The sequence below is a fragment of the Apiospora marii genome (genome assembly GCF_038362585.1).
Source record: "Apiospora marii strain CBS 49790 chromosome Unknown utg000001l_segment0_segment0, whole genome shotgun sequence".
Classification (NCBI taxonomy): Eukaryota; Fungi; Ascomycota; class Sordariomycetes; order Amphisphaeriales; family Apiosporaceae; genus Apiospora; species Apiospora marii.
The window spans coordinates 3,687,688-3,713,444 of NW_027117372.1; the positions used below are offsets into that span (position 1 = coordinate 3,687,688).

General features: G+C 55.5%; 8 protein-coding genes across 8 annotated transcripts; 1 reads left to right on the top strand and 7 right to left on the bottom strand.

The window, feature by feature from the left end:
• Positions 1-200: 200 nt before the first annotated feature.
• Positions 201-2,886, bottom strand: PG985_001203 (Neutral alpha-glucosidase C; the record flags this gene model as incomplete). Its single annotated transcript, XM_066820972.1, has 2 exons — positions 201-1,217; positions 1,276-2,886. The coding sequence occupies 2 exons, from the start codon at positions 2,884-2,886 to the stop codon at positions 201-203; spliced, it is 2,628 nt and encodes an 875-aa protein (XP_066691851.1).
• A 3,042-nt stretch (positions 2,887-5,928) lies between these two features.
• Positions 5,929-7,746, top strand: PG985_001204 (uncharacterized protein; the record flags this gene model as incomplete). The annotated part of the gene is made up of 4 exons (XM_066820973.1): positions 5,929-6,519; positions 6,578-6,640; positions 6,702-7,230; positions 7,295-7,746. 4 exons carry the CDS (start codon positions 5,929-5,931, stop codon positions 7,744-7,746), a joined length of 1,635 nt encoding a protein of 544 aa, XP_066691852.1.
• Positions 7,747-8,073: 327 nt separating this feature from the next.
• PG985_001205 (uncharacterized protein) lies at positions 8,074-10,293 on the bottom strand (the record flags this gene model as incomplete). The annotated part of the gene is made up of 1 exon (XM_066820974.1): positions 8,074-10,293. One exon carries the CDS (start codon positions 10,291-10,293, stop codon positions 8,074-8,076), a length of 2,220 nt encoding a protein of 739 aa, XP_066691853.1.
• Positions 10,294-10,727: 434 nt separating this feature from the next.
• Positions 10,728-12,217, bottom strand: PG985_001206 (uncharacterized protein; the record flags this gene model as incomplete). The annotated part of the gene is made up of 2 exons (XM_066820975.1): positions 10,728-10,834; positions 11,233-12,217. The coding sequence occupies 2 exons, from the start codon at positions 12,215-12,217 to the stop codon at positions 10,728-10,730; spliced, it is 1,092 nt and encodes a 363-aa protein (XP_066691854.1).
• Positions 12,218-13,050: 833 nt separating this feature from the next.
• PG985_001207 (glycoside hydrolase family 128 protein) lies at positions 13,051-14,175 on the bottom strand (the record flags this gene model as incomplete). The annotated part of the gene is made up of 1 exon (XM_066820976.1): positions 13,051-14,175. One exon carries the CDS (start codon positions 14,173-14,175, stop codon positions 13,051-13,053), a length of 1,125 nt encoding a protein of 374 aa, XP_066691855.1.
• A 904-nt stretch (positions 14,176-15,079) lies between these two features.
• PG985_001208 (uncharacterized protein) lies at positions 15,080-17,022 on the bottom strand (the record flags this gene model as incomplete). Its single annotated transcript, XM_066820977.1, has 2 exons — positions 15,080-16,362; positions 16,425-17,022. Coding segments are annotated over 2 exons (1,881 nt in total), but the record flags the coding sequence as incomplete, so codon positions are not given.
• A 2,162-nt stretch (positions 17,023-19,184) lies between these two features.
• On the bottom strand, positions 19,185-20,438 carry PG985_001209 (uncharacterized protein; the record flags this gene model as incomplete). Its single annotated transcript, XM_066820978.1, has 1 exon — positions 19,185-20,438. One exon carries the CDS (start codon positions 20,436-20,438, stop codon positions 19,185-19,187), a length of 1,254 nt encoding a protein of 417 aa, XP_066691857.1.
• A 2,647-nt stretch (positions 20,439-23,085) lies between these two features.
• On the bottom strand, positions 23,086-25,179 carry PG985_001210 (uncharacterized protein; the record flags this gene model as incomplete). The annotated part of the gene is made up of 9 exons (XM_066820979.1): positions 23,086-23,363; positions 23,451-23,480; positions 23,549-23,663; positions 23,729-23,816; positions 23,878-23,987; positions 24,026-24,216; positions 24,300-24,654; positions 24,749-24,837; positions 24,915-25,179. 9 exons carry the CDS (start codon positions 25,177-25,179, stop codon positions 23,086-23,088), a joined length of 1,521 nt encoding a protein of 506 aa, XP_066691858.1.
• Between the last annotated feature and the right edge of the window lie 578 nt (positions 25,180-25,757).

Consider the following 25,757-nt stretch of genomic DNA (forward strand, 5'->3'; position numbering starts at 1 on the left):
TTTTGGGCCTTGGACGGGAAGCTTTTGGAGACAGATGCATTCTCCTTGGACCAAATTTCAAGTTGTAATCTGAGAAAATTCAATGTGTTGCGCAATTTAAACACATGGGACTGACTGCTAGATTGGTTGAAGATAAACACAATTCATATACTTGGGGGCCAGATATCTCGGTAGGTCCATGAAGGAGATTAAAACATAACTTAGATCGTCAGCTTCCACAGTTTCCTTCCCTTGCTATCACGCCCAGCATCCGAGACCTCCCCCTTCGCGGCGTCTCCCACTGTCACAACGCGCTCTTCCCCGACCGGGAGCACCACAGTGATGCCATTCTTGACCCACAGCGGCTCGAACTCGCCCTGCTTCTTCATGCTCACGCCAACCCGGATCTCCTCGGGCGAGGAGGTGCTGTACTCGATCTCAAAGGTGCAGAGCTCGCTCTTCTCCACGCGGCTGGTACCGTCGTCCTCGAACCACTGGTTGGTGAAGGACTGGGTAGTCCCGTTATTCTTGGATGCAGAGGCGGCGGCATCACTCGGCAGGTTCGCGTCATGAACTACCGGCGGCGGGAAGATCTCGACCCCGCGCCAGTCGTCCTTGGCAATGTTGGGGAACTCCGGGTCATCTGCGGCGAGGCAAGTGGTCGGCACCGGCTTGCCCACCGGGATGATCGAGCCGATGCGGGAGAGTACGGGGATGGACGTATACCACGTGGAGTCGATGTCGTGCCACTTCCCAGACTCGAAGTGCTGGTAGGGCGCGGAAAGATTCAGGAAACCCGGGTCCTCATCGTTCTTACGAGGCAAGTAGACCCTTGCGAAGTTGACACCAGGCTCATAAACACCGGCCACAAGCATAGCGTCTCCGAACCAGTACTGAGAGTCGCCCTTGAGAATCTCCTTTGACCACACAGTAGGGTCGGATTCGTAACCCCAGCCAGTCCATCGCTGTGGGGGAGTTGCGTCCTGGTGAGACTTCAACATGTGCGAGTAAGTGTAGGGCACGAGCTCATAGCGCCGTTTGATAGCAGCCCGAATGATCGGAGCAACAGAAGGATATTGCCAGGGCTCGATAACTTCACCAATCAGGTTGTCGGAGGGATTGGTCTTGTAGCAGTTGATGGTAAAGCGAGGAGAGTGGATACCCAGTTGGATCCAACGCACAAGATGCTCAGGGGTTGGCTGGGGTCCTTCGAACCCTCCAATGTCATGACCGTAGCACTGATATCAGGTTAGTATCTGGAACACGGCATAGCAAACCCCGGCCACTCATACATACCTGCAAAAGAGAAAATCCGGCATTGAGTGCCAGAGCATTTGCTCCCTTCATGCCTTCCCAACTCGTGACGTTATCGCCACTCCAAGAGCTAGCACAGTACTTCATAGTACCAGCGGTCGCGCTGCGTGTCAGTACGAAGGGGCGCACACCAGGTTCGGCTTCGAGAGTGGCATCGTGTGAACTTTTACCCATCAACTCCGTGTGCAGGGCACGACCCCAAAGGCCAATGTCGTGACGGGTCTCTCCTTCCGGCACATCGACGGTCTCCAGAGCGCACTGCCAATCATCGCCGGGAATGTTGTACTCGTTGTTGTCGTTCCACATCGCGTCAATTCCCACCTCCTTGAGGGCCTTGACTCCATTATACCACCATTCGTAGCCCGCCTTGGATGTGAAGTCGATGTGGCTGCCCTCTCCGCTCTCGCCACCGCCGGCACTCCAAAGCCGTGCAACTGCTGTCTTTTTCGTCACAGGGTCCTTGAAAAAGCCACCAGCCTTCGATAATTCGGCGTAGCCTGGATGATTGGCCAGGACATAGGGTTTGACGTTGGCCAACAGCCGTACCCCATGCTCATGACACTCCTTGGTGAAAGCTCTGGGGTCGGGAAATCTGTGGCGGTTCCAGGTGAAGACGTTCCTCGTTTTGGGCTTTGTTTCTGCCACCGTGTAGCCCGAACTCATCTGGAACGCAGAGCACGGCATGTCGTACTTCTCGCAGTTCTTGATGAACCCCATAAGAGCATCACAAGCCCGAGGGGAGTCCTCCATGCTGTACTTCATACCACCTCCTACGTAGCCCATCATGTATCTCGGCATCAGCAGTGGAAACCCAGCTAGCTCCGCATACGAGCGAACAACTTCGGCCACGGTGCTTCCTACAATAAGATACTCCTCAAGTCCTCCATGCGCTTGCCTGTAAACCTTGAAGTGGCCCCACATGCCATCGATCTCGGAGCCAACAGACCAGGTTCCTCTGGCATGAGACGTCGAGAACATGCCAACACATCCAGACGGAGTAACGTTGATCAGAAGGGGGATGTGCTTATACAGCGGATCTGTACGATAAGCATCGTACCCGAAAGTGTCTGACGCCGAGACGATGAAGCCGCGCCCGCTCAAATCCATGGGAGCGGCTTTCTCGCCGAGCCCGACATGGAGTGTGTCTTTCTTGTACACCGAGTAGTGCGCAATGCCTGTGGCGTCCAGTCCATATGAACGGTAGTGGAGATCTTTATGGACGGGCTCTTCAGTGCCATCCAAGAAGAGTGAAACGACTGGTGAGTCGGACCAGTCCACCACCGCCTTAGTCTTGCCACATTTGATTTCTCGATTGCAGCGGCCTAGGTCAGTGGTGACATCGGGAGCAGAGCCACCAAAATCCGGAGCCACACGTTTGACACTTGGGAAAGGGGGGACAGGATGCTGTGGGGTCGTGAAGGTGGTGCGGAAGACATTAGGACGGATTGCTTCGAATTGAAATGTGCATGGATCCGACGTGCTCTTGTCGCTGGATCGAAGCGAGATGGCTGGGGTTGAATTTGATCCTGACGCATTATCCGCTGTCTCATTGAGCTCGTAGCTATGAGCGACACGTTCATACTGATGCAACATGATGCCAGGTTCGCGGGCGAGGCCGGGAAGAAAAACAGATTAACTCAGTTCAAGGAAAAGATACAGCCTGTTATGGGGCTGTTTAAGGAGCAGACACGGAATATTTGGATCAGAATAAGGGGGAATGTCAACGAATTTGTAGGTGAACTGCTTTGGAGTATACCACGGAAAAGATCGTGACGAGGAAGATCGGGGGGTTCAGCTACAGGGGAAGCGAAGGCACCCGGAGTTCTTGTTAGCCGCGTTAGACCCGAGATTCAAGCATGACCGGCCTAGCTATTGGGTAATATCTTGACAAGAAGTGTAGTACGAGGGGTGAGGGGCTCGCTCATCGGAGCGCTCACTACGCAAACTGGCGGCCCAAGGATTGCAATTGTGGGGGTACCGGCGCGTTGACGGAGCCATCCCGCGGGATGGCGGCGGATGGTGACCAAGGGGAGTTCTCACGATGCCCAAGTGGAAGCATGCTGTGACAAACTCGCACGATATGCTGGAGAAAGGTCTCCGCCGAATAATTGGACAGGGTCACGAAGCCAGAACTTGTGGGTAAGAGGAGACATGAAGTCCAAGAATTCCAAGAAGTCGTGAGCGGTCGACTGATAACAGCTCTTGCCATGCCTTGCAGCTTGGTCGGTGGCTGGACAGAGCCGCTCAATGGCTGTCACCACATTGGACCAGGGTCTACGCAGGTAGAGTTAGGAGCCATGCCAATGCCAATGCCATGCATGCATGACTCAATCAATGCAGCAGCATGTGCTCACTGGAAGAGAGGACCTCGCACCGGTAGCAGGTGACTGTCCAGTTTCGGGCTTATTGTGCACCGAGATTATGTTTCCCGTCTGCCGATTGCGGTAAGTTGCCAGTGGCTTGGCCTAGGCCTCCAACTCTGGCCCCTAGCACCCCCCGACGTCGTGGCAGCACCATTGCAGTTCCACTTGGACAGCAGACACGTTTGTGGGCGCAGACTGGGGTGAGGACTTGACGACCAAGCTGAAAAGGGCGTGCCCAAGATGTAGGTCGCGAAAAAGCCGAACCGTGGGGCCTAAATGCTAGATGGTTTTCTGAGAAACCTCGAGTGATCTGGCAGCATTCGCGAGGTCCAGACCTCCAGGCAGTAGGATCGTGTGGACGGCATCTCCATTCTGTCTGGGGAAAATGGAGAAGAAAGTGTCAGAAATCCACAGTGCAGCGAGATTAGCTGTGCGGGGTTAGTGCAATGCGGGGAAATAGTCTAGAACAGGGATCCCGAAAGTTGGCTTGGAACTTCGGATGGCTTCACCTGACCTAGCCTGTTGCCTGCCCGTCCTTGCGGAATAAAACACCCACGACGGGCCAAGAGCCTAACGTAGCAAGTTGATTGATGTCGGACGAATGCCGCTCTGGGGTAGCAACCCATCGGTCCCCGTCCGATGGATCCATGCCACCACCATCTAATCTGGGCTGGCTCCCTAGGTTAGCGAGCGGCCAGGGGCCAGGGGGGGACCAAGGGGGCTCAGGGGGCTCGAGACAACCGGCAGAAACGTCGGCATCTTGTACCCCCAACTTTGGGGGTTCGCAGTCGTCCGATTGAACGAACAGACGAAAATCCGCCGACTTGGTCCTTGGTGCTGTCCTTCAACGTCACTCCCTTCTCGGCGAATTCTCGGTACATATCAGGTCGCCATCTTGGCCATGATGCTTGCCTTTGTCATCCATATGGACGTGTGTTATATACGCAACAGGCGGCTCGGGTATGGCGTTGGCAGGTCGGCCATTTTGCTACACCCGGGGCACGGATTGCCATGTGACTGTCAGAGCTACTTGTACTAAATGCCCGGTTGAAACAATCAATAACTAACTGCTAACACCAAAACTCCTAGAGACCTGAGACTTGCACACTTATGTAGATTTTGCTCAACAACACGTCATGGAGTGTACTACTAACCAATAGCTCGGAAACAACTAGAACAGAGCACGCGCAATGGTATGGATGTCGAAACGAGAAACACCCACGCCAAGTTGGGCGGCTCACTGGAATTACCTCTTGTGCCCGGCTTGGTCTGTTTACCTCTGCGCATGGGTGCTGTCCGTATGGACAATAAGCCCGGCCAAGAAGCTTGGAAGCGCTAAAGGACCGGGACGGCAGCCACGTCACGGGCGATTGTAGCTTGGTTCTTAGAGCAACGGTGTAGCGACGTATTTTCGCTGTAATGCGATAAAAAGCAAGTACGGGCATATATTGCCATTGAAGCTCGCCATATAATCTGTTGTGTGAAACACCTCATCTGATGGCGAATGTAGAGTGTGTCGGACGTATGAAGAATGTAATTGAAATGCAATAACCAAAAAAGAACCTGGCAGGATGTGCGGTACTACATGAATATCATTGATGGATCCTTCCCGTGCGGTGATAGTATTCATGACTCTTTCCTTCCAACCCTAACAACAAAACTAGCGCTGGCGCTCATCAGCTGCCATCTACCATCCCCCATGCCCCCTCCCCCCTATCAATAAACGTGCCGTCTCTGGCGAACTGCGTATTGCCCCCACATCCTCCCCCCTAGATCTATCAGGGTATAGTGGCAAGTAAGGCATAGCCCATGGTAAGCACCATTCCCCAGACCCCAGATTCCCCAAGCCGTTTCATGGGGTATGTACGCTCATGACCCCATGCGCTACTCCATTTCCCCAAGCCTCGGGTCAACCCCCAGAAGGAAAGAGACTAGCGAGAAGCGAGCCATCATCATGCAAGTAGGTAGCTCTTCGTTGTGATAACCCCGGCTTGAGGTCTTGGGCTCATCCCCATCCTGTTGCTACCTGCTGTAGACAGACCGCCAGTAGGACCGTTATCCGAATGGTGTCGCACCTTCGTTGTTGAGCGCCGTGTTTAAAAGCGACCTCGCGTCCTGCTCTTTCGGCATTCACCTCCTTCCTTCATCTCAGATCCATCGTCGTCAGCCTTTACTAGCTAGACTGTATATATAAACTTGACATATATCCCTGTATATATACCACATACGACAACGGGATTGGCCCTATCTAGAACCACAATACATCAATATTATGGGCAATGAGACCGAATCCCAGGCCGACAAGGCCGTGGTGGACGTGGTCGAGGACATCGCCACCCACCACCGCCGCGACGCCGCCGCCGAGTTCCTAAACAAGGTGCCTGAGGGCCGAATCGAAGTGACCCCCGCGGACAACAAGCGGGTGCTGCGGCACATCGACAAGGTGATCCTGCCGCTGATGCTGACGGTGTACTTCCTGCAGGCGCTGGACAAGGCGACGCTGGCGTACGCGTCCGTCTTCGGCCTGATCGAGGACACGGGCCTCAAGGACGACCAGTACTCGTGGCTCGGCAGCATCGTCTACCTGGCCCAGCTCGTCATGCAGTTCCCCCTCGCCTGGCTGCTCGTCCGCCTGCCCATCGCCAAGTTCACCAGCGCCATGGTCCTGGGCTGGGGCCTCACCCTCTCCTGCATGGCCGCCGCGAACAACTTTGGCGGGCTCCTGGCCTCGCGCTTCTTCCTCGGCGCCTTCGAGGCCAGCATCGCGCCCAGCTTCATCGCCATCACGCAGATGTGGTGGAGGAGGCACGAGCAAACGACGCGGACCAGCTATTGGTACGCCATGAATGGCATTACCAACATGGTAAGTTCTCAATTCGCATCCGAGAGCTTGAGATCAACAACTAAACGGTGAAATATAGTTCGGAAGCTTATTGACTTGGGGCCTTGGCCACATCAAGTCGTCTACGTTGAAAGAATACCAGGTTCGTGTCCGGGAACCTACCCATGCTATAGCCGCCATGCACTGACCGATGCCTATACCAGATCATCTTCATCTTCTTTGGTGTCATCACCGTCGCCTTCTCTTTCGTCATGTTCTTCTACATGCCCGACTCCCCCGTCGAGGCCAAGTTCCTCGACGACCACGACAAGGCCATCGCGCTAGAGCGTCTGCGCGGGAACCAGATGGGCGTCATCTCCCGCGAATGGCGCCAAGACCATCTCAAGGAGGCCCTAATCGACCCCAAGACCTGGTTCTGGTTCTCCCTGGCCCTGTCCATCTCCATCCCCTCGGGCGGTATCTCGACGTTTGGGCCGCTCATCATCAAGACCTTTGGCTTCGACCAGTTCCAGACGATCCTGTTCAATATCCCCTTCGGTGCTGTGCAGCTGGTGTCCACGCTCGGGGGAGCCTACCTGGCCCAGAAGATTAAGATGAAGGGTCCCGTCATTGCACTACTCTGTATCCCTCCCATCATTGGATGCGTGATGCTATTGGTGTTACCCCACGAAGCTTCCAAGCAGGCGCCGCTTCTGGTTGGTTACTATTTTATTTCGGTCTACCCCGGTATCAGTAAGTCATGTTTCCAAAGTCTTCCACTACATAAGGACATAGAACTGACAGTCTTTGCGAACAGCCCCCCTGATCTACTCCTGGTCCGCACAAAACACAGCCGGTGACACGAAGCGCAAGGTCACGAGCGCCATCATCTTCGTCGGCCAATCGGTCGGCAACATCGTCGGGCCCCAGCTCTACAAGCCCTCCGAGGCCCCCGCCTACACCCGCGGCCTGACCGCCAACCTGGCCCTCTACGTCGTCATCATCGTCCTCTGTGGGCTGACGACGCTCTACCTGGTCGCGCTCAACAAGAGCCACGCCAAGATGCGCGTCGCCATGGGAAAGAGCGCCGTGATCCTCGATACCAGTCTGGACTCGGCCAAGGAGGCGGCGAGAAGGCAAGATGCCGCCGACGCTGCTGCCGCTGCCGACGGTAGCGCGAACAATGTTGCGGCGGCCGACACTGCTGGGGACAAGGCCTTTGAAAACGCAACGGATCTCAAGAATGAGGATTTCGTCTTTTGTTACTAGGATTTACCACCGAGACGAGGTGTTTGCGGGTTGGTTTACACTTATGGTTTGGGAGAGCGCGCAGTTGGGAAGCAAATGAAAGATACCCGTTATTAATTTAGGCAAAATAACGAACGAATGAACAATAAACACGATATTTGATACCGTCTATGCCTAATCAGGAGGCTTGAATGAAGATGTAAAGCGTAAAGATAATTGTGGCATTCGGACATCGCATAATTTACAAATCATACAACTGCCATGACATAGAAAAAGTTCCTAAACGAAAGACATCCGGCCTGAACGCCCCTTAACCCTTTTACCCTGAACCCTTTTACCCCCAATTTCCTAAAAATCCATATCCTCTTCCAAAAGTCCCAACCCACTATCGTACCTCCGCCTCCTCTTATCCTGCCCCGACCTCGCCAGCCCACCCGAGAGGAAGGTCCCAGGCCGGATCTGCTGCTGCTCAGCGTCAGGCGTCGCGACGCCCTTCCCCCTCGAACTGCGCCGCAGCGCCTTCTTCGGCGTCGTCGTCGCCAGAACGCGCTCAAGCTCGGCCTGCACCCGTTCGACCGCCTCCCGGCCCGCGCGCCTCTCGGACTCGAGCCCGCCGGCGAGATTTGCGTTCTCGACGCGCAGCCGACGTATGGTCTCGTGGGCGCCACGGAGCAACTCGTTGATCCCGTCGATCTCGCCCCGCAGCTCCGTCACACGGGCGTCGCGCAGCGCGAGCCCCTGCCCGTGGGCGCGGTGAAGCGACGCCGTCTCGGCGGCACGGCGGGCCTGGACATCTGCGAGCTGCGTGCGCAGGTCGGCAGCCTGGGCCACGACGGCCGCGAGGCGGGACTCGAGCTCGCGCACGACCGCGTCGTGCCGGTCGGCCGCCTCGGTCTTTTGGTGCTGGAACTGCTGCTCCATGTCGTCGAGGGCGGCCGTGCGGGCCGCGTCCGCCTCGGCGTCCAGGCGCTGCACCAGGGCCTCGAGCTCACCCACGTCGCGGCGGTAGCCGTCGGCGGCCCCCCGCAGGCGGTCGACGCCGACCTCGAGCTCCGCGATGCGGGCGTCGCGGTCGCGGACCTGGGCGGCGCCCTGGGCCACCTCGCGGCGGAGGGTGTCCATGGCGCCGACGCGGGCGCCGAGCTGCTGCCGCAGCGACAGCTCGAGCTCGTGGTACTCGTCGATGGCGTCCTCGTGCTCGCGCGTCTTGCGGGCGAGGTCCCGCAGGCGCGTCAGCACCAGGTCCAGCACCTCGGCCCCGCGCGACGACAGCGGCAGCGTGATCTCCCCGGGCGTCAGATACTCGAGCTCGAGCCGCGCGGTCCGGAAGGCCGATGCCAGCGAGGCCACGACCTCGCCGGCGTCGCCGCCGCGGAAGCCCAGCGCGCCCAGTGAGGCGTTGAGGTCTTGCAGCGCCGCCGTGCGGTCCGATAGGCTCTGCAATACGTTGTTGAGGTGGGCTTCCAGGTCTGGCTCGTGCCCTGAGCGTGGTGCGGCCGTCTGGGCCACGGCTAGCTTTCCGGCAATGCGCGACTTGAGGCTTTCGTGGCTTTCGAGAGCGTCGGTGAGCTTGGTGAGCTCAAGACGCAAAGAGCCTAGCTCAGCCTCCAGAGCTTCTTTCTCCGGGTCCGGCAAGCATGTCTGGACACTAACACTAGCATGCGACGTAGTGGGCGTTGGCGACTTCCCTCGGATGGAACAGGGGCTCGTAGGTATGGTAGGGCTTGTGCAGGGAGGACTTGGAAACGAAGCCCCGGCTCGCGACGGCGTGCTGCACAGTAACTCTCCCATCGTGACGTCGCCGAACCCATCCCCGTCGTCTCCCATGTAGCTGTCGGAGAAGGGATCTCGGGCAGCCATGGTCCAGTCATACTGGGTCTGATCCACAAGGGTGCTCGAACGGTTACCCAGCTCGCTGCGAAGATGCTCGACCTGCTGCTCCAGGTTATGGATGCGGCTCGTGTCCTGGAGAAAGGTGACATCCTTCAGTCGCTCTATCTCGTCATCCTTCTCGGCCAGTTCGCTCCGGAGGTGTTCGAGTTCTGCCTTGTCCTGCGTGGCTCGCTGTCTCTGTTCTGACTGGATCTCATTCATCTCTTCGGATAGACCATGGCGTCTTATGCGCCGCTTGACACGGTCGTCCAGGACTTGGCGCAGGGACACAAAGCGTATCTCATTGCTTGCAGGTGTATTGGCGAGCTCGTCCACATCGTCCTCATCGCCACGAGTTCTCGTGGGTGTGGAGCAGCGTCTCCTTTTCTTGGATGAAGGTGTAGTTGCTCCAAGAGAAGAGCGGCGGACCATAGGGGTCAGGCCGGTTGAGCCGGAGGTGTTATGAAAGCCATTGTCGTCGTCATGATTCTGGCCGGCAATTTCTGGTCCTGGGTCAGAGAATCTGACTCTTTTTTTGGTCTTGGTTCGGACCGGGGTCCTCGCAGGATGAGATTCCAGAGTAGGTCCACAATCCGGTGGTACTGTGGTGTTGGTGTTGGTGTTCCTGTCCTTCCCACTAACACTCCGCCGCGGGGTTCGCCGCAGGGCAATTGGCAGATCCAAGCCCCCTTCCATTTTCTTCTGCAGGCAAGACTTGTAAGGAACGACAGTAGTGGGTTAATTGAACAAGACCTTGCGCATGCATGCATATGTGATTCGACAATTGCATCCTTATAGACTTCTCAGCTCGTGGCGTATACCCCACCGACGCTCGAGCGCCCTCGCGTTCTCTCCAAGCATCGATGGGAAGTATGTAAACAACAACCCACCCGCGTGCCAGTCGCCCGCAAGCGAGCCAGCCCTGTGATGCCTTTTATTTACTTAGTACCTATCGCGGTCTAGCGTGGCGGGATGCATCCCTTACCGGCCAATCATGTCCTCGATTCAGGGATCCCTGGAGAGATCTATCCCACTAGTTTGCATTGACACTGCCGTCTAAAAAACCGGGGGGTCTCCAAAACATTCGCCTTCTCCCTCCCTCCGTTTCGTTATACTCTCCATCATTCTGCCTAGTCGCCCCAGTTGTCATAACGACTGGCACCAATGTCGCGGTCACGCTCGCGATCGCGGTGCCAGTCAGTCGAGCGCGAGACAATCGTGACGCGCTGGGCGAGAACTGGACACCAAGTTTACTACGTTCGCGTTCACACCTAGGTTAACTTTTACTTTTTTGTCAAAGGGTAAAGAGAAGACGTCTATTTTTGTACGCCAGCCATGGCCCAACAACTCGACAAGAAACAAAGGAAATAAACACAAATAAGTCAGTCCCCTGTGTTGCACCAATGTGCCTTGTGGGCTGCGACTTGCAGCCGGCAATCATATCATCAGGGTCTGCACACGCCCGCGTAAAGCGCCCGCGGACAAGTACAGTAGGCACTTGCCCATCTTACGGCCCGACGGGCGTGGAGACCCGGGGGTGCCTCCGAAGACCCAAGCGACTCCAACAGTAATGCAACAAGTTCTGCCTGGCCTCTACCAAGGAACAGGTGCCATTCCCGCGCCAGATCGCGTTACCCTGTACGATGATATGCAAGCGTATGTCGTCAAACACGATTCTCGAAGTCAACAAGAGGTCTGCTAAGGCGTCGCGGAGCTCAGGGCTGCTTTCCATTAGCTGTCCCATGCTCCAGCAACCCTGGAGTGTTCCTCGTGGTGGTCCCTCAATGTTGAGTCTGCCAAATGTTTCACGGAGCGCCGGGGCCAGGGCAAGCGCCTCGCCTGGTGACAACGAGAGAAAGTTGTTGGGGAGCACGTTCAAATCGACCGGGTCGCTGTCTAGCTCCATAGGATCATCATCACAGGCATGTCCTTGAGTCGATGCCTCGGGCGATGACCAAACAACCGAAGGGACGCTGGTCCGGGCCATGTACGGGTCGCTCGAACCAGGGGGGAGGTCGTTGAGCCATGTCCAGGCTTTCTCTCTGCCTTGGCTCCAGCGGCTAACCCAAGCCATATCATTCGGATCGCGGCTAACCACTCGACCTTCCATGATAGCGCAAGCTATCATATCCTCGAAGCAGGGGTGTTCCTCTGCAACCTCCTCGATAGCCATTCCCGCGAAATCTTCGGGTAGGAAGTGCCCATAAGGGTGTCGTAAGCTGTACTCAAAAAGCCACTCCCCACGCTCGACCTGTTCCAACCAGATGTCGAGAATAGCCGGGCAGGCGTGAAGAAGACTAAGCATCGTCTTCGTATGCCAGCTCAGTGGCAGCTCGTTCCGTACTGCCCTCGATGGCAGACTCTCGCGCCATCTCTGTAACTTGGCGATGTAGCTGGAAAGGGTTTGGTCTGCCGCTACACGGCCAAGGTCAGCAGCCGCGACTTCATTTTTCTTCGCTTCTAAGATGTCGCAGCCATTGATGGGGTCGAAGCCATACTTGCTCCTTCTCATCATCTCTCTCAACTGGGCTGCGTAGTCCGGCAACCGGATCGACTCCCGTGGGCTGAGCCCATTGGCGACGGCCCCGCCCGGCGTCCCGGAGGCCTGGACTGGTATCATGCTGGATGATATGGAAAGCACTTACCCGCAGGCTTCTACCGTATCTTCTCTCCTCGTTTTTGGATGACTGTTGCTGAGATAGTAATTCAGCAGAGACGGATCTTTTCTGTACTGGCTAAGAGGGATCGAGCAGCGGGTGCGGTACCAGATATAGTAGTTAGGCGGCTGAGAGATCGGTACTCTACGCCAAATTCGTACCCTCAGTTCCTCAGGCCAATTGCTTCGCTTACCAACCTAGAACATATATTCATGGCATCCTCACACCCGATGAGGTTCTCTTGGGCAGTCTTTAGACTTTGGCAAAGAAGAGTGTTTTAGATGGTGGACAACAGATCTCTTTGTGTTGTATTGTATGTCTAGAACTGATCACGGAGCCATGAGAAACAGATAGACAGATCTTGCTCTGTTGACGCGGGTATAGCCACCTATCGATACACAGGGGCTCAGAGGGGCCCATGCTCCGATTATATTGCTGCCTGCCACAGCTAACAGTTCCTTGACAGTGATGCTTGTGAAAGAAAATACCAACAAAGCTATTGCATTCTCACCGTTGGTTGTTTTCCGGTCGTGGCTTGAAAGCGTCCAAGAGCCCCCATCCAATCAACAAATTGCTTTGTCGTGAGCTGGTAGCAACGCCGTCTGCCTGTCTACTGTTATTCGAGAGAAAGAAGTCAATGTACCAACCGTCCACAGGAACATTCTCTAGATGAGTCGAGGTAACACTTAGGCCAGGATCTCCAGCTGGGGAGTGGGTATCTATTGTATTGTATTGGCTGCATAAACAATTCGTAATAACTCGTGTATCTTTCTCGTAAGCTTCGTCCATCCCGTCCCTACCACGCAACCAACCCGGCCGCCACCAACCCAGCCACGACGGCGGCCCATCGCGACGCCAAATACATGCTCGCCGCGGCGCCCTCCTCATCGTCGTCCCCGGGCGGCCCCTTCTTCCCCGGCTCGAAATCCCCACCGCCGCCGCCGTCCTGACCGTTTCCGTTGCCGTTGTCATTGCCACCGTGACCCGACGACAGGTACAGCGACCCCAGCTCCGTCAGGCCGCCCTCGTCGTCGAACAGCGAAACCGCGTCGCCCGTCCACCCGTTCGCCTTCTCCCCGCTCCGGAACGCCCCGAACCAAGCGTACCCGCCCACGTAGTCGAGGCCGTCGAGGTAGGGCAGCGTCTGGTTCATCATGCGGAGCGTCGCCTCGTCGTCCTGCTGGGGGAGGGCCATCTCGGTGATCCAGAACTTGGGGCTGCTGCTCTTCTTCTTCTCGGAAGAGGAGGACGGGACGCGCTCGTAGAAGTCGTGCAGCGTGTCCAGCCAGCCCTTCAGCCCCTCGTACTCGCCGTACCAGTGCACGGCGACAAAGTCGGCGGGACACCCCTTCTCGCGGTCCAGGTCCCAGCACGACTCGTTGAAGCGGCGCAGCCAGTCGAGCCCCCGGGGCGAGCCCGTCACGGACGGGTGGCTGATGTTCCAGGTGCGGCCGTCGCCCGAGCGCAGGGGCGCGATGCGGTCGATGTACGACTTGGCCGCGTCCTCGGGCTCGATGGCGCTGCCGCCCGAGCCCGTGTCGCCGTCCGGCTCGTTGAAGGTGAGCAGGTGGCCGGACGACGGGGGCAGCGCGTCGAGCTGCTTGCGGAAGTCGTCCTTGGCCACGTCGTCGGTGCTGTGCACGAGGGGCAGGAACTCGACGGCGGCGTTGTCGTTGGCCTCGGGCGCCGGCCAGAGCGACCAGGTGTAGTACCAGGCCACGGGCGACTCGGGCGAGAAGAGCAGCCTGTTGTCTGCCTTGTGCGCGCCGTTTTGGTATGCCAACCCGCGCTTGGATTGGGCCTTGTTGTTGTTGTTGTCGCTGTTGTCTTTGCTGTCTGCAGCAACAAGAGGGAAGAGATTACATAATAGTAGAGGAATTATGCAGACCATGGAGGTCTGATGGTGATATAAAGGTCGCATAGTGGCTACCAACTAACAGAGCGGTTTCCACACATGTGGTGGTATTTAGATGGATGGAGATGGACTAATGGCATCGTAGGATCGCGTTTCAGGATCATATGCATAGTCCGCTAGATATATACCGAAAGAAAACCACCCATGTATGCTTTACCGCCTCGGTAAATCTTGAATCTTGAAATTGAATGATCATGCCAAGTCGTGTTCTTGGAATTGCCCATGTTCAGCTTGTCGCCAGGGGGTTTGGAGAGCATATGACGTCACCTTAGACAACTCATACGCCAAGACACCAAGACACCAAGACATCGCCCCCCAGCAGCCCAGCGGCTCTCAGCTAAGCTGCTTCGAGATCAGCCGGTGGATTTGAGAACAACAAGCCTCACCACAAGGGAACAAGTTCATCCATTTTGCTGATGGTTTCAGTGACCCGAACGATGTATAACATCGCTCATCGGGTGACATGGGCATGTATCTACATCCCCAAGGCACGCGCACATCAACCTTTTCCCACATAGAGTATCATGGTGAAGTAGGTTCAATTTGTCTTGGTATAAAAAGGTATTAAAGTGCGTCTAATCTATTTCAGACTAAATCTATGTCTATGGGGTATCGTGAACATAAGAAGGTGAGAGCGACGTTCTCATGAAGTCGGTGGTCGCTTTCTCGGATCCGAGTCCCATTGCGTGGATCGCATACGTGTCATAAATCACATTAAACAGTTTGCGCCATCATTCGGTGCCCGATCCACATACTATGCGCGACCCTGGCTGTGAACAGGGTCATCATAGGGGCGCTGTGCTTTGTTCTCTCTCTTCTGCGTACGCATTGGTACTGGAGAAACAGACCGCACAGCAAGGTCGACTGGTATAATTATCTTTTTTTTTTTTCGTGGCTTGCTTTCGTCGATTTAAGGATTGCTGACGTAGCTCCGGGCCCTTCTCAGGTCATCGTCGTCGGTATCGTTCTCGCGGACCTGCGAGTTGCGGCCCTGCTGGTGCTGCTTCTCGTTGTTCTCCTCGTCGCCCGAGTAGGCGTACTTGCTCCGGCGGCGGATGGCCTCGCCGTACTTCCAGAACAGGAACGGGATGCCGCAGCAGGCCAGGCTGATGAAGAAGAGCAGCGTGCTGGCCCACTGGTAGCCGAGGCGGTCGTACATCTGCTCCGTGAAGAGGACGACGGCGGCACCCCAGAAGGATCGGATGAAGGTCTTGGCCGCGAGCGCCGACGCGGCCTGGTGCTGGTAGGTGTCGACCAGGTAGTTGTTGGCCGAGTTGTACAGGAAAATGAAGCCGAAGCCGACGGGGAAGCCGCCCAGGGCAGGTCCGACCCAGATCAGGTGGGGATACGACGTCCAGGCGAAGATGATGAGGCCGATGGGGATGAACCAGCAAGAGCACATCATGGGGATCAGGCGAAGCTCGGCCGGCGGGATCCTGCCGGCGTAAGGCTTGATCACCTTAAGGTAGTGTTGGTTGACCCAGGGCGAGCACATGGCCGAAACGATGACGCCCACGGCGACGGGGATGAACATCAGTCCCGTAGTGCCGGCGGAGTACCCCTTGCCCTTCTGGAAGATGATGGGGTAGGCGACGAAGAACATGTAGAGCAGGCCGTAGAGCACAGACATGTACAGGCTGATGAGGAACACAATCAGTTCGCCGAAGAGGAGCTGGAACGGGCGGATCAGGAAGATTCGCAGACGTTCGGACATCGGGCGCAGGTCAAGCTCCTGCTCTGTCACGAAGTCCTTCTTGCCCGTCTCCTTCCTCTTCTTCTCCGCTCGTTTCTTCAGGATGGTGGGTGCGTAGGTCTCAGGCACGGTGAACGAGATCAGAACCCAGACCACGAAGGACAGGATGAGCTGGATCCAGTATAGCCACCTCCAACCCGCAGCATCGCTCAGGTAACCACCAACGAGAGGCCCAATGGCAGGTCCGATGAAAGGGGCTGCGGAGAAGGCTGCCATGGGAATGCCTCGCTCCTCGGCATGCCACAAGTCTGCAAGCGTACCTCCGACCAGGGTCATGGGGGCGGAGAAGGCAATGCCATCAAGGGCTCGGAAAACAAGGAGGACCGCGGGGCCCTTGGCCACAGCACATGGGATGATCCAAACCACGGCCAACAGTAGCGTGCTCGCGTATAAGATGCGTCGGCCGTAGATCTCGGAAAGTGGCGCGAAAGCCATGGGTCCTATGCTAATGTCAGCCCCTAATCCGCACTTAAGAGTGCCAATCCAGGTAGTAATCACGTACCGACTCCGAATCCCACCACAAACAAGGTAATCGACAGCAGTGCAACCTCCTCGCTCACGTGGAACTCCTCGGACACGCCCGCAATGTCTGCAGTGACGACACTGGAAGCGAAGGCGACGACGAAGCAAGTCACAGCCACGACCATGGTGCAATACCACTTGTAGGCCTTGCTCCAATTCTTGGGGTTCTCTGGGTCGTTTTCGACAAAGGTGACTAGCTGGTAGTTGGCCTGACCATCAGGCTCGGGGGGACCCTCGATAGTCCCCGTGATGGTCTCTTCCAGGTATTCGTTCATGTTTGCGTCGGCGGATAGAGTTCTGTAGGGGAGGGTGAGATCGACATCGGGACCGACGTTGGTCCTCGCGGACTCCCTCGTCTTGGTCCGCTGGGGAGCATCGGCCGCGTCGACGGCAGCGGTGCTGGTGCTGGAGCTGGAGGCGTCGACCGTAGCCGGCTCCCGCTCGGGGATCTGTACGTGCTCCATGGTGTATGGGATTATTGTCGTATCAATACCCAGTGGATAAGAGAAAGGGGACAAGAGCGTCTTTACTGCGTACGAGTACGGTGCCAAACCATTGTCGAGAAGGGGGGCCTTCTCTCTTTTAAATGTTTTCCCATCCTTAGCATACGGCCTCAAGCAGTCAAGGGGGGCAAGGGACCACCCCTGCGGAACTATGTTGATCTAGGTCGAGTGCCGACTAGCTGTCGAATCAGAGGGCCAGGATCCGGCTCGGACAGCATTGTTTACGGTAATTTGGTTCGAAGGTCACACCAGAATTCAAGAGCCTCAAGCCTCACGCCGAAGGGGGCACGGCCGATAGCGGGGATCATTCGGCGTTTCGCGACTTCGCGCCTTCAGGAAGCTGAGGGAAGATGCGAGAGTGAGAAAGTTGACAGAAAAAAAAGTCCCACAATAAGGGTCGCGCCAAGGCTTCGAGCTGAAGTTGCGATAAAAGATTGCAATGCGAGTTGCGAGATGGCTAATAGCTGTCGCACGTGGAAGTGACGTCGGCCTGCCTCGCAACGAGGGCATGATCATCGGGGCATCTCGACTCACGGTGCAAACGGGTGAGGGGAAGGGTTGTTACCGCCACCAAACATCACACGGTGAGAGAAGACGTCACTCTCTCAGTGTCCTCAATGGCGAGAACATTCTTGAGTGGCATTCCAGTCAGTCGGTCGCCGACTTTGAAAGAGGTGAGATTTTCATTTCGGGAAGCAAAAGCTTTTCAGGGATTAGAACATTTGGGTGGATCAAAATACCGAACCCTCCCGAGTGCTTGGCTTGGGGGTCCACCGGGCCACAAGGGCCACAGAGCCAGTCCACGAACCACTTTAGCCCTACAGCTATTGCCCAGATCACTGGCCGGACCGACTGAATTGGGACATTTTGGTGTCCAATTGAGAGGAGAGCCTCGAGTTGGGGAGGACGCTTCCAGCTTGCAACACCAGAAACCCAGGCTCCGGATTCTAGGCCCTAGCCTTGTTTCAGCTGGAACCCCAATGGCCTACCAATCACCTACTTGTACAGCGTTCAATCTATCCAGAACAGAAGTCGGACGCGACTATCGTGTCCTCGAACCGCGACCTCGCGAGGTATTCTGCCAACTTACCTTATGTTTCACCACGTACGTAAGTAAGCCCATAACTCTGTATTTGCCAAGCGACAGAAACCTCCTCTCAGTGGGACTTTTTGCCTTTATCTTCAAGGTCCCCGGTGTACACAATGACTCGTACCTGAACTGTGGCCCGCTCCCGTCGCCCGAATACCGTGGGCATCCGTAGTCCCGAAGGAGCGAAACCAGAAACAGCTTTCTTGCACATCCATCGGAGCAAGGACAGCATCTGCAATCATGGTCGCATTTGTTCATGATCAACGCGTATTCCAAGCTTGGCTCTTATCTGATCAGGACTTTGCCACTCAAGATGTCCACGTTGGGGCATGCCTGTAGACATGTTAGTCAGAGGCAAAGCACGCCTGTCAGGCCAAGGCGATCAATCACAAAAAGGGGGCCTGGCTTCTCGACACATCGCATTGAAGTTCTGGTTCGATGTGCAGCACCACGCACACGCGTCCTATCGGTGAAATACCGTTGGGCCGCAGTACACCGCTGCTACCTCATCAGGGCTCCCCATCTTTTTATAACACATGCAGCCATCATGAGTAGAAGCTATCGATGTATTTGATGGGACCAGTATTGGGGAAGATTCCCAATGCGCATGCCGTCTAGAACCTCGTACTGCCTCGTGAGTCGTGCCCTTCACCCCTTCACCCTCCAGACGCGCTTGATTTTGAAAGCCGGAACTAGTGGTGGGCACTGGGATCTTATCGCGGTTATCAAGCCCACGTTGGGTGCTTTGCTGGGCAGGCTCCAGGTCTGTCCTTGGGGCTTCGGTGGAGTCCAAAATTTGACGCAATCCAAGTCTAGGCCTGGCTTCGTGACCGGAGTTGGACCCTGTCTGCAGCTCGTTCAGAACGTACTTACTTGTGCTTCTAACCATCTGCCTACATTCAGCTTATTGAAAAATACCTTTCTGTATACCAATGAAGAGTGTTCGGCACGCGAACACCCCAATGTTACCTAGATTATTTTAGCTCCGAAAAACTGTCTTGTTGCCATGGCTCCAGCGACCATACACATTCGGTGATAAGCCAGCAGAGCCAGACAGGGATGGGGCAGTATAGATGAAATATTATGGCCCGATTATGTATCTAGATCTAAGTTCTAAAAGTTCTAATTATATGTAACATGATAGCTTTTATGATTGCTTCTCTTCGTCGAATTGTTTGGCGACCTTGGCCATTTTCGACAACTCATGGTTATGGTTGTCCGAGAAATCTGCGTCTTTTGAGGCAACCCAGATGCTGTTCCGGAGAATGGCCCGTACATGGTGAAAGAAGACAAAAATCCACGTGATGATGATGAGGATGGTCATGATGGCCCCCACCCATTCTATAGCGGTACTTTCGAGACTCTCCCCGATAGTTATGGTCGCTATGGTAAAGCCCACATTGGGGAAGACAAAGGCCCACCAACTCAGAGAGTATTTCAACTGCCTCCACACCTGCAGGCAAGCCAGCGTGGAAATGCACCAGAACCACAGGCTGAGGGACCAGATGAATATACCCGTGACGGTGGCCAGCACCTTCAAAACTTGTATCGTCATCTCGGCGTCGCCCCAATACCCCTGGGCTGTTGGGAAGTTCTTGGCCATTCCAATCAATGCCAACGCCGTGAAAGACGGCGGGCCGACAGCGATATACATGCCTGGTCTTGACTGGGTGGCGGGGAAGCCGTATTCGATCATTCGCGCGCAGTACAACGCGTACATGCACAGCGAAATCAGCATGCCCAGACCCTGTGCCGTCAAGCCAGCAACAATCATGGGGACAGCATGTTCCGGGGGTTGGTGGCCTGCGCCAGCGGATGCGATTGTCCCCGAAAGCATGAAGGGGAAGATGGGAAGGTCCCACGCAGGCGTCATGTCTGCCCCCTTGAGTTTGGGCGAGGTGAACAACAGGGTGTACTGGCCCACGGCGATGAGCCAGCCCACGGCAAAGTAAATCCAGAAAAGAATCCGGAAGGCCACTACTAGCCACGGGCCGCATTCGGGTATACCATATCGCGCGATACCAACGATGATCGATGCTAGACTAAGCTGGGCCGTTCCCAAGAACAGGCCCTCGCTCGGATTGGTGATGGATTTCGTGAGCGAGCCTTTGAACCTGAGGAAGCGCGTGACAATGCACATCGTGATGAAGGAAAACACGACGAGGTCGAAAATATAAAAGACCTTCCCTATTGTCTGAAGGCCTCGGAAGTTGAACGGTTGGGTCTGCTGTGCGAGTAGTAGCGATATACCGCCAGTCGACATCGGAAAGGTGAAGTTGGCCCATGTGAAATGCTCTAACCGGTCCAGGAATCTGACCTTCCTGACCTGTTCCAGCTCCTCGTTCTTGGTATCGTCGGAGTCATTTTGACTATCGTCTTCGTCGTTACGTCGTCGCCACATTTTTGTGGATGGCATGGTTGTTGTTGAACCAGCTCGATATGTGTTGGATGAAAGGGAGGTTGTGCTTGGCTGGTGGAATTTGCGGGTGGCTGCTGGGTATATCAATATACCAAGCGATGGTACGATTTCCGGGTGACATTGTACAGGCACATCAGGATTTCACGGACAGGAGTCGATGATAACATATCGATCTCTCAGAGGCCCGGGTTCACCTTGATGTTGCAGTGGAGAAAGTTCCCAGTAATGGGCCCGCAGAAGGACCGCTGCAAAGAGCAGTCATCATGGGTAAAGGTTTTCGCCCCATAATATGGCCGTGACTGTTGAATGTTTCGAATGAGAGTCGTATGTAATAGACGGACAAGTCTGTCGATGATAAGAGTGAAGGGGTTGCCGCCCAAGCAACGTGTTGTCGAGACAGTGGCTGAGCCTCCTTTTCCCATCCAACCCACCGTCCCAACCTCGAGTTGCTGCGGAACGACAGCCTACCAAAAGGCATGAGTCCGGGTTTCGCAGCGGATTTCGGACACGAATATCGTACCGGTTTTTGGCCAGCACACAGCTAGAATCTGCCCTCAGCTTCGAGACTTCGAGGGCTGACCAAGCTCGGGGTTACCCACAATTGCCCGCCGCTAGAAAACGCGGTGGAGGCCGGAGCAGGCCGGGGCCCAGCGTTGGCCTCACTGACGTCTTGCAGGAGCCGCACCAGATCGATTGGGATCCGTTTCTCGACCCAAAAACCCTGGCAGCCGGAGCAAAATTTTGAACTGACGTACCTATTTGTAACTGGTACTGGCCGATGCGGTCTGTGACGACATGACAATGCGCACTGCTCATCTGCGCCCTAGGATAGTGAAAAGAAACGAGAGCGCCTGCCAGGTTAGCATGAAATTGATCCAAAATCACGGCATGTTTGCCGGTTTGGCTCCTGATCAACTCAGGTACGCGACGTCTAGAACCCAACACGAAAAAAGATGTTGACATGGCCAGGGCCCGCCTTTTCTATTCCGGGACCTTACTCCTGCTTTAGCTGCTGTAACATTGCAATCGCAGCCCTGGACACGCGTGGCGCATGGGAACGAACGGACGGAATAACCGTCATACGGAATGGATGCGCCGTCGCCAAACCGCCTACCCAAGTCTTCTGATGATTGGGCCGAAACTCGCTTTGGGTTTGGACGCTTGCCTGGAATTGCTTTGGTCTCTCGTAAGTTGAACGGTCAAAAGTACGCGAGGCCCCGCCAAGAATCAGTCGATGGTCACGGTGTGGCTTGGTCTGTGCGGCTTCCATCACACCACGCCGCCGCCGCTTCCAGAATCGAATATCGAGATTTGGCCGTGATAGGTACAACGTATGATCAGGCCAGGGGCGCCTTCCATTGCATTCCGCGCCTTCGAAGCTTATCATACAGGGACATAAGCAGTACACCGAAGCGAAGGAAATTTCTGCAGGATACGAGTCGGTCGGGCCAACGTCAGCCAAGTCAGTGGCCCCTTCGCATTTGATGCATTGGCGATTCCTGGAATAGTATTCAAGGGTGACTCGCCCAAGCTTAATAGCCGCCGACTCTTTCCCTTTGCCATAGCCCGCCAGATGTACGGTTGCCTGAGGCATCTAGTATGACCCAGCGCAACTGGAACGACAGATGGTGGATGGTCTAGAGTTCTCGATCAATAGATCCTGTGGATTCACGCCGAGAGACCGGTCACCGCTGGATATATTGGAGAGAAAGGGGAGACCAACCAGAATGGAGACCACGACGGAACAGTCAAGTCTGTTCAAATTCTGTTTCCGTTCACCGTCGGATGTAGGTAGGTACATATCACCTCTCAGCCCTACCAGTTGCAGTGCTCGTGGGGGCCCAGCTTTAGCGTTGAGGGCACCGAAAAGGCAGGTACATCTGGCAATGCCATATCCTGATTGGCTCCCTGCCGATCAATTGGGCACCTTCCGATAGGCCGGCTTAAACCAACGTTTCTGCTCCTGTTTGCTTGTGCGCGTGCCAAGGATGTGCACCTGTCTACAACACGACTCTCAGTGCTTCCTTATGTAGGTTGGTATTTGCCCAATGATGGAAAACGTGTGCGAACCGAGAACCTTAGATACGCACCCTCGAGATGGTGGTGTCCGGGGCCTTCCAACGAGTCCCGATCAATGGCATATACCCTTGCCTGATCAACGCCCCGGGTTCTCTAGCCAGTGCCTCCCTGGCAGACAACAAACATGCCGGGGGTGATCGCACCGATCGTGCCTCCACTATCCACCACCCAGGTTGCGCACTGATGCTTACCTTGTTTCTGTGGCTCTTATCCCCGGGCTGTTCCATTTACAACGTTGCTTAACTAACGAGAACGCCATAGCGGTTCTTGACAGCTCTCTTTCTGACAATCTTGAGTCTTACTAGGCCTTGGAAAGGTAGCAGGGCAAATCCACATAAACATATAACACATAAAGTCTCTAGATGGGTAATTTGACAATAACTTCGTAGTCATCTTTGCCTAATCGTTTTAAGATATATTATCGGGGGAAGACCGGTATTACTAGTGACAATGATCCCGGACAACATATCAGGCCATAAAACTGCCCGAGGCTTCAGCAACCAAGCCAGGCTTTGCTTGCTACCAAGTTCGTCTTACAATAGTTAGCAGCTCAGGACTCGGAGGGATACACGACGATACGATCGAGGTCCGCGCCTTTGTAGTCCACCCCGTTACTCAGCCCGCCCACCGTGATGCTGTTGCTCGACCCCTTCTCGAGCGTCAAAAGCAGCGGCGTCGACAGAATGATGCCCTTGTGCGTATCGCGCTGAAACAGCGTCTGCAGGCTGGACTCGTCGCCGTTCACCACCACGCTACTGATGCGGCGGAGCTGCCAGTCCCCTTTGATGCGGTCGGGCGAGCCGCCGGCTAGAGTTCGGAAGTATTCCCCTCGTCAGTTTCGTAGCATACCAAGTGTACCTAGCTAGCAATCTGGGAAAAGTTGCAGAGAACACAACAAGTAGAACAAGTGCTTACGTTGGTCGCCGAAGCCCATATCATCGGTGTCTGGAGAGCAGCGAGGGAATGTCAGTCAACATGATGACGGCGGCGGTAGGGGGCTGCTAGTCACTGACTCTGGTAGTAAAACGAGACCCATTGCGGGTGTCCCGTGCCATTGATGCTATTGAAGGTGACGGTGCTGTCGTTTCCGTATATGCCCGTCAGGATGACACCGTCACTTGCAAAGTTCTACAGACCGATGAGTCAGCGAAAAAAGAGGTCACTCATGCCCTCACAGGGGGAGGAGCACTGACAGCCTCTTGCTTGAACGCGTTTCCCTTCGTGACGGCATCTTTCCCGAAATACGTCTCTCCTGGTACGGGCTTCCAGTCTCCGGTCTTACTATTTTAAGTTAGTTGGTATATGCTGTCTGCTTCGATAACCGCTCTCGCTCCTGGCTTACACGTCTAGATCGTAGACATCGTGCCACTCGATCTGCAGATCCTTCTTCTTGTCGTCGATCCTCATGGGCAGCCAGATGTACCTGCTTTCCCAGAGCGAGTTGGAGTCCCACTGGAAACAAATCGCGTCAGTTGGTGCATGCTACATACCGCAGCGACGGCGGTGGTGTAGAGGCGATGTCTTACCTGATCACCCAGATAAAGGTATGTTGTGTTTTTTGTGCCTCGAATAGTCAGCGTGTATCCCGACTGCGAGTTGAAGCCCCTGGTGTTGAGGGGAGCCACAATCCAGGGCTGCGACCAGGGGCCAGCCAGCGAATCGGCGCGGAACGCTACGACATCTACACAACCGTCCGTGTTAATGAGATTGAAATCGATAACACCTGCGTCCCCGGGGGAATAAAAACTCCCCAAATAGACTCACTGTTGGGTCGGTACCCCGTCTTGTGGCTCATGAGGGCGTAGTAGCTGCTCTCCGTCTGCACGATGCAGGGCGCCTCCAGGTCGTACTTGTCGAAGCGGTGCACGACCTTCTCGAGCGCGCCGACGTCTTGATCGTACGCGGCGACGTAGACGTCGCGGCCCTCGCGGCGGTCGCCGTTGGAGTACAGCGCGTAGGAGCGCCCGTCCTTGTAGTCGGTGAACAGGCCGAAGTCTTGGGACCAGTTGCCCAGCGGCGACGTCGCGTTCACGAAGGTATAGGGGCCCTCTACGGTTGGACTCGTGGCTAGGCCCTGGAGGAGGAGGCCGTAGGAGGAGTTGTCGGCATGCCACCACATCTGCGTCAGGGGTCGTCAGTTTGAATAAGAGGGCTGGTTCTTGAAGAAAGCAGGGGCCCTAGAAAATAAAACAGTAGTGTGCGTTGCGGCGTACATGGTATTGGCTAGTCCCTTCGCTGTAGACGACTTTGGGCCGCTGGATGATCATTTCGGGGGAGATATAAGGATGCTCTTCTATTGGTTCTGCATTGTGCTGCACCGTTAGTTGCGGCGGCCCCTTTTACGGCGAGCGAGGCTGAGCCGGGCGACGAATTGCTCACCTAGTGCCAGCCCATGATACGACCAAGTCGCCAGGTCCTCCGAGCTATACACACTGACGCCTCCGCCCTCGGTCTGGCCCTCGACCTTGTACTCGCCGAACCACCAAAATTTGCCCGTCGCATCGTCGAAACTGACGCTGCCGGCGTGGGCGTTGACCAGGTTCCCGTCCGTGTCATGCCACCTGGCGCCGGGCACGATATATTTGGCCGTCGACAGAGCAACCCAGGAGCAGGCGACAATAGCCCGAAGAAGACTGGTTCGCATTGCGGTCATTTATTGTCCTGTTAACTTCCCCAGAATGCTACACCAAGGTTGACGTGAATTTTGTCTTGAGCCGTGTCGCAGGACAACGTTGCAATGGAGTGACCTACTGATTGAGCTATGCAAAGTGATGTTTATGGACAAAGATCTCTGCCCATCTTATAGGCGAGAGTTGGCCAGTGAGATGGTGCGAGTATAATGCCAAGGACACTACAAGCGCGTGTATCCTACCGTATACCGGGTCTTCGTGGCAATACACTCCGTGACTGACCGCAACAATTTCTCCGCATCACGCTACCTTTGATTCCTCATACCCCGGCCTAGATGCTCGTGATGCGGGGTTAGAACTCGCTTGGTGAATTGGCCTACGTCAGGCACCAAGCCGGGGCATTTGCTTCATGGTAATCATACGACCCCATAGCTAAGAGAGCTCACGGCCCGTACCGGTCCGAAGTGAAGTAGGGAACAGAGCATCTGCACGCCATGGAATCAATTGTCTACGAGCTGCAACATGCTAATGTATGTATTGCCTGCCCTTTCAAACGATGTATTACTTTCTGCTGTACACTTTGAGCTGAAGC